This window comes from Palaemon carinicauda, chromosome 39 (assembly GCF_036898095.1).
Source record: "Palaemon carinicauda isolate YSFRI2023 chromosome 39, ASM3689809v2, whole genome shotgun sequence".
In the NCBI taxonomy this organism is placed as follows: domain Eukaryota; kingdom Metazoa; phylum Arthropoda; class Malacostraca; order Decapoda; family Palaemonidae; genus Palaemon; species Palaemon carinicauda.
In genome coordinates, this window is record NC_090763.1 from 38,742,526 (window position 1) to 38,747,619 (window position 5,094).

Consider the following 5,094-nt stretch of genomic DNA (forward strand, 5'->3'; position numbering starts at 1 on the left):
AATCATTCAAAGCATTACAAAATGATGAAATCAATATTCCAGAATCCACCATCAATAATTTGTCTGCCTTTTGTGTTAGTTTGGGAATGCCAGCCGAAGAGCTAACTGGCGCCTTCCTGAAGAAAGTGACCACTTCCCAAGGCTCCTTTCATTACAGTTTCCCGCATAAAGGGATAATGGAATTCATGGCAGCTCTGTTTTTCCCTATGAAATTGACAAACCAATGCTGGGGCCAATCTGTAAACACAGCCACACCTACAAAGATCTTTGAAATGCTTCTTGGAGGGAGTCTCCCTGAAAACCTTCACAAATATCAAAATATGCTGATACATATGATCAACCTATTGCATATGGGTGACGAGGACGAGATGAAGGTGTCAGAAGATGCCAAGATTGAGGCACTGGAACTCCTAGTAAGGTCGGGAGTGAACGACAAAGACTCTGTGCTAAGAGTCTTGAAGAATATCAAATGTGATCATTCTTCTGCAAGATGGATAGCACAGAGGTTCAAGTTGTTTGATAAAGAGACCGAAATTAGAGATTCTACAATTGATGCGTACATTGCCCTTCTTAGAGCCACAGATCCCTATCTCCCAAACAGAGAGGAAATTGATATCGAAATAATCCTTGATGGCACTGATGGGTTAGTTGAACTACAAAGGCAACTCTGCCAGCATCGTATCAAACCATCAGTAATATATCTAAGGAATCATTTCCTCGGAGATTCAGAGCCGACCGTAGAAGAGAGAGAGTCAATCAAGAATCTACTCACAAATGAGTAAGTTATCATTATTTCACAGTTATTTTGAATATTGCAATATACATATAATAATCAAATATCTTTATAACAATACAATGATACATGATCATTCATACAAACATATGCACATGCACAAATATATAGGCCTACTGATAGAGAGAGAGAGAGAGAGAGAGAGAGAGAGAGAGAGAGAGAGAGAGAGAGAACTCATAACTTTAGTATAACAATCATCTTGAGTCTTGTAAACAATATATTTTATATTATCAGTATCATCATTATCATCATTGTCACAATTAGACTCATAATAAGTCGGCTAAACATCAAAAAGTCCCGATTTTTATTTCTTTCTCATTTTTCGGTAATATTACTTTCCATATTTTACGAAATTATTCTTTTTTACTTCTCGTTTTCGTTGCCATCATCATCAACATCATCATCATCATCATCAACAACTTGATAATAAAATTCCCAATCAAATCCAATAACTATTTCTTTCTTTTCTTTTCTTCTCTTTGGAACAGTTGTAAGGGATACCAAGGCATCTGGGACCCAACGTTCCAAATCCCTCCAAATATCTGGTTCCTTCATGTGAGGCCTCTAGACCAACCCAGTCTCGACGCCTTCTGTCGATCTTTGGAAAAGATTAAATTTTTAGGTAAGAATTTTCTTTGTTTTTTTCCTCTGAGTGACATTATAATACCTCGCCTCCTTTCCCTCATCCTGTCATTCATTGTCAATATCGTTGTTATCATTATCAATATCATTGTTAACATCATAATCATCATCATTATTACTGTATAGATGTAGAACATTATATTCAGAGGTCTCAATCAGGTGTTTTTTTTTTTTTCACAAAAATGAAAATATTGTTTTAATCTGATTTTAATTTCATATAAAAGCTTTCAATGTTAAGTTTTAATTTCTTTCCTTCCATGTATTAAAAGGAAATGTCTCATTTTAATGGTGTTGATTTAGTTAATAGTGATGGAAAGGAATAATAGTGATCGTGATTGTAATGAATAGGAAACAAATATCGGCACCAGTCATAGTCAAACGTGGCTCATCCCGACTCCGCCTCCTTCCTTCGCTGATTAGTTCTCTACAAGGATGTGGGCGGAGTTATCCGAACGGGAGAACCAATCAGCAAAAGGAATGTGAAAAGGTTTCTCTTAGCCAATTATATTGCGACATTGAAATGAAGCTGAGTTGTTATTGGCTGATGTGATTTAGACAGTGCATAATGTGAGGGTTCCATGAGGAGACTGATGCCATACCTTATGCGAGCCGCTACAATGCTCACGTACACACACACACACACACACACACACACACACATATTAACTCCCGCACGCACACGCAAACGCACACACGCACACAACGCACACACACGCAAACGCACACACACGCAAACGCACACACACGCAAACGCACACACACTAACGCAACCTCAAAGAGACTATGGCAGATATTGCTCTACTGTGTTAAGTTCTTTTGCCTCAAAATTCGTTGTTATTATTATTCCCATTTGATCTTTTCCTTTAGAATCTTAAGAAAGAAACACAAAGAAAATGTTCAGTTTTTTATGATAATTTTTCTCATCGTTCTTCTTCTCTTCCTTCTTCTTCTTCTTCTTCTTCTTTCTCTTTCAGATATTCGCTTCAGTGTCAACGACGTCAGCAGCGTCAGTCGCCCCATCCCTTTCTTGGAGATGAATCCAACTGTCTTTGTCTTTGTCGAGGACGTCAAGGAAGCAGACATCGAGAAGGTTGGGGACATCCTTCGGACATTGCAACCACAGGATGCAAGGAGGTGAGGAGACATCATTCCTTAAGAGAGTGTGTGTGTGTGTGTTTGTATGTGTGTGAAAGGGTACTCTCAATAGGCCTACATACATCCATATCTATTTTGGACTGGAACTAGGCCTATTTTCTTAGAACATAAAGTAAACTCAATATTGAGAATTCTAATAAAAAAAAAAAGATAATTATAGAAATGAAAAAGATTTTTATTTATTTCTACACTTTTTCAATCGTTACAATAGGCCTACATATATCCATATCTATTTTTGGAAAGAACATAGGTCTATTTTCTTTGAGCATTAAGTAAACTGATCATAAAATATATAAATTAACATCAATAATGAAAAATGTAATAAAAAGTATTATTAATTTAAGTATTTACTTTTATTCACAATTTACCAGATATTTTTGGTCATGAAATATAAGTACATATAAACAATTGTAATGCTGTGTTGGTCCACTTGCGTGTGTGTGCGCGTGTACGTGTACGTGTTTGTGCGTGTGTGTGTATATGTCTGTATGCAAATATCCATCTTAACAAAACAAGATGAAAGCATAATATAATGAATAAATGTGGGTGACATCATTTAATTTCTTCTTCTTTTCATTCCCTTTCATTTCATCGCATTTTCTTCCTTTCTTTCTTCTTCCCAACAGATCGTTCTGGTCAATCTTCTTTCCTCTGTGTTCCCTGGGGAGGACGAGGAGCCCTGAGGTCATCCTCAGACTCCTCGCCTCCTTGAAGGGAGTCAGGGTGAGAAGCTACATAGTGTTCCCAGAATATGAACGACCAGATGACGAAGCCTTAGTCAGAGAGATGGATCTTAAGGCAAAGGAATCCACCGGATGTGAAGATGGTGTTCGTTGGTGAGTTTGTTTCTTCTTTTTATACTTCTTCTTCATATGTGTTGTGCGATCTCTCTCTCTCTCTCTCTCTCTCTCTCTCTCTCTCTCTCTCTCTCTCTCTCTCTCCGTATATATATATATATATATATATATATATATATATATATATATATATATATATATATATATATATATATACGAGAGAGAGAGAGAGAGAGAGAGAGAGAGAGAGAGAGAGAGAGAGAGAGAGAGAGAGAGAGTTAATATATATAACAATTTCCATCTCATTATTATCTCCTGTTATCTTTTATTATTTTGTTCGTTATCATTTGGTCAGAATCTTCAATCATGTGTGTTTGCATCTCAGTATTTCCTGTTCCCTTCAATTATCTCCTCTTTGCCTTTAACTCTCGTTTTATTCATCTTCTGCCTTTCCTTTATTATCATTATTACTCCTCTCTATAATGAATATAATAATCTTCGCCCATGTTTTCTATAATGAAGAGAATAATAGAATAATCACCTTTTGTTTTTATTCATTGAATTTATCCAAAGTCTTTTTCTTAATGGTGTTATCTTCTTTGCTTGTCAGGTCACCTTACCTTAGGTAAAAATCCCTGGGGAAGAAGAAGAAGAAGAAGGAGAAGGAGAAGAAGATGAAGTAGGAGAAGAAGACGTTCATCAGAGTTATTTCTTCAGCGACCAAATTCTAATTCATAATCATAGTTTATCCTTATATGGTCAAATTGGTGTTACAATACTTATCGGGGAATCATGTTAATCTACCATTTTATGATGGTTAGATTAAAAAATGAACTCTCAGATTATAAAGGTCGTTTCTGTAAGGGAGTGTGATATATATATATATATATATATATATATATATATATATGTGTGTGTGTGTGTGTGTGTGTGTGTGTGTATGCATGTGTTTGATATGTTTGTTTAATAATGTCTCCGGCATCTACTTGACAATAACAAATGTTAGGGGAAGTTCAACGTCTTTTCATAAAAACCTATTTTTAGGAAACTTCTTTTATTATGTTTATTGTTATATTCAATCTCCTGTTTGTTCTATTCACTTATATCTATACACAGATTGTTTTTCTTTAATCATTTCAATACAACTATTTTTTGTTGAAGTGACAAAGTAGTGCATGACTTATATCATGTCATATTCTTAGCAAAATGCTGCAAGACTTGAATGTACAAAGATTCATTCTAATAATTTGTCTTACATGTATTCATGGCAATCAAGTCTTGCCGATGATAGTAGAGGCGATGGTAGGTAATAAGTAACAGTGGAAATCATCAGAAATAAATATCTGAATGAAACAAATGTTGTTTTTATCACCTTTAACGTTTTATTTTTCAATATTATCCTACATTGATAATGTATTCTGATATGTCCTTAATCTTCCCTCAAAGCTCTGGACGGAATCTTTTCAAAAGAGTTCAAGTCTGCAGAGCATAAGCTATTCAGAAAGAAGTCTCTCTCTCTCTCTCTCTCTCTCTCTCTCTCTCTCTCTCTCTCTCTCTCTCTCTCTCTCTCTGGAGGTGAATGAAGACAACAATCCTACCTAAGTCCTTCAAAGGACTCATATCATACAACAATAAAAGAAAAGAGAAAAAGGTATCTTAAAACTTTTCAAACAGGTGAGTTCTTTGTGAAATCTCTTGTTCTGTATT

General features: G+C 35.5%; 1 protein-coding gene across 1 annotated transcript; it reads left to right on the plus strand.

Moving 5' to 3' along the window:
- The first annotated feature begins 2,163 nt into the window (after nucleotides 1-2,163).
- LOC137630898 (uncharacterized) lies at nucleotides 2,164-4,243 on the plus strand. Its single transcript, XM_068362435.1, has 3 exons — nucleotides 2,164-2,569; nucleotides 3,217-3,426; nucleotides 3,998-4,243. The coding sequence occupies exons 1-3, from the start codon at nucleotides 2,343-2,345 to the stop codon at nucleotides 4,014-4,016; spliced, it is 456 nt and encodes a 151-aa protein (XP_068218536.1). The 5' UTR covers nucleotides 2,164-2,342; the 3' UTR covers nucleotides 4,017-4,243.
- Nucleotides 4,244-5,094: the final 851 nt, after the last annotated feature.

What these genes read in the sequence shown, in the direction of transcription:
- LOC137630898 (XM_068362435.1), top strand. Translation starts at nt 2,343, where the DNA reads ATGATAATTTTTCTCATCGTTCTTCTTCTCTTCCTTCTTCTTCTTCTT. An exon ending in CAACCACAGGATGCAAGGAG is followed by an intron (nt 2,570 to 3,216) that starts GTGAGGAGACAT and finishes TCTTCCCAACAG; the next exon opens with ATCGTTCTGGTCAATCTTCT.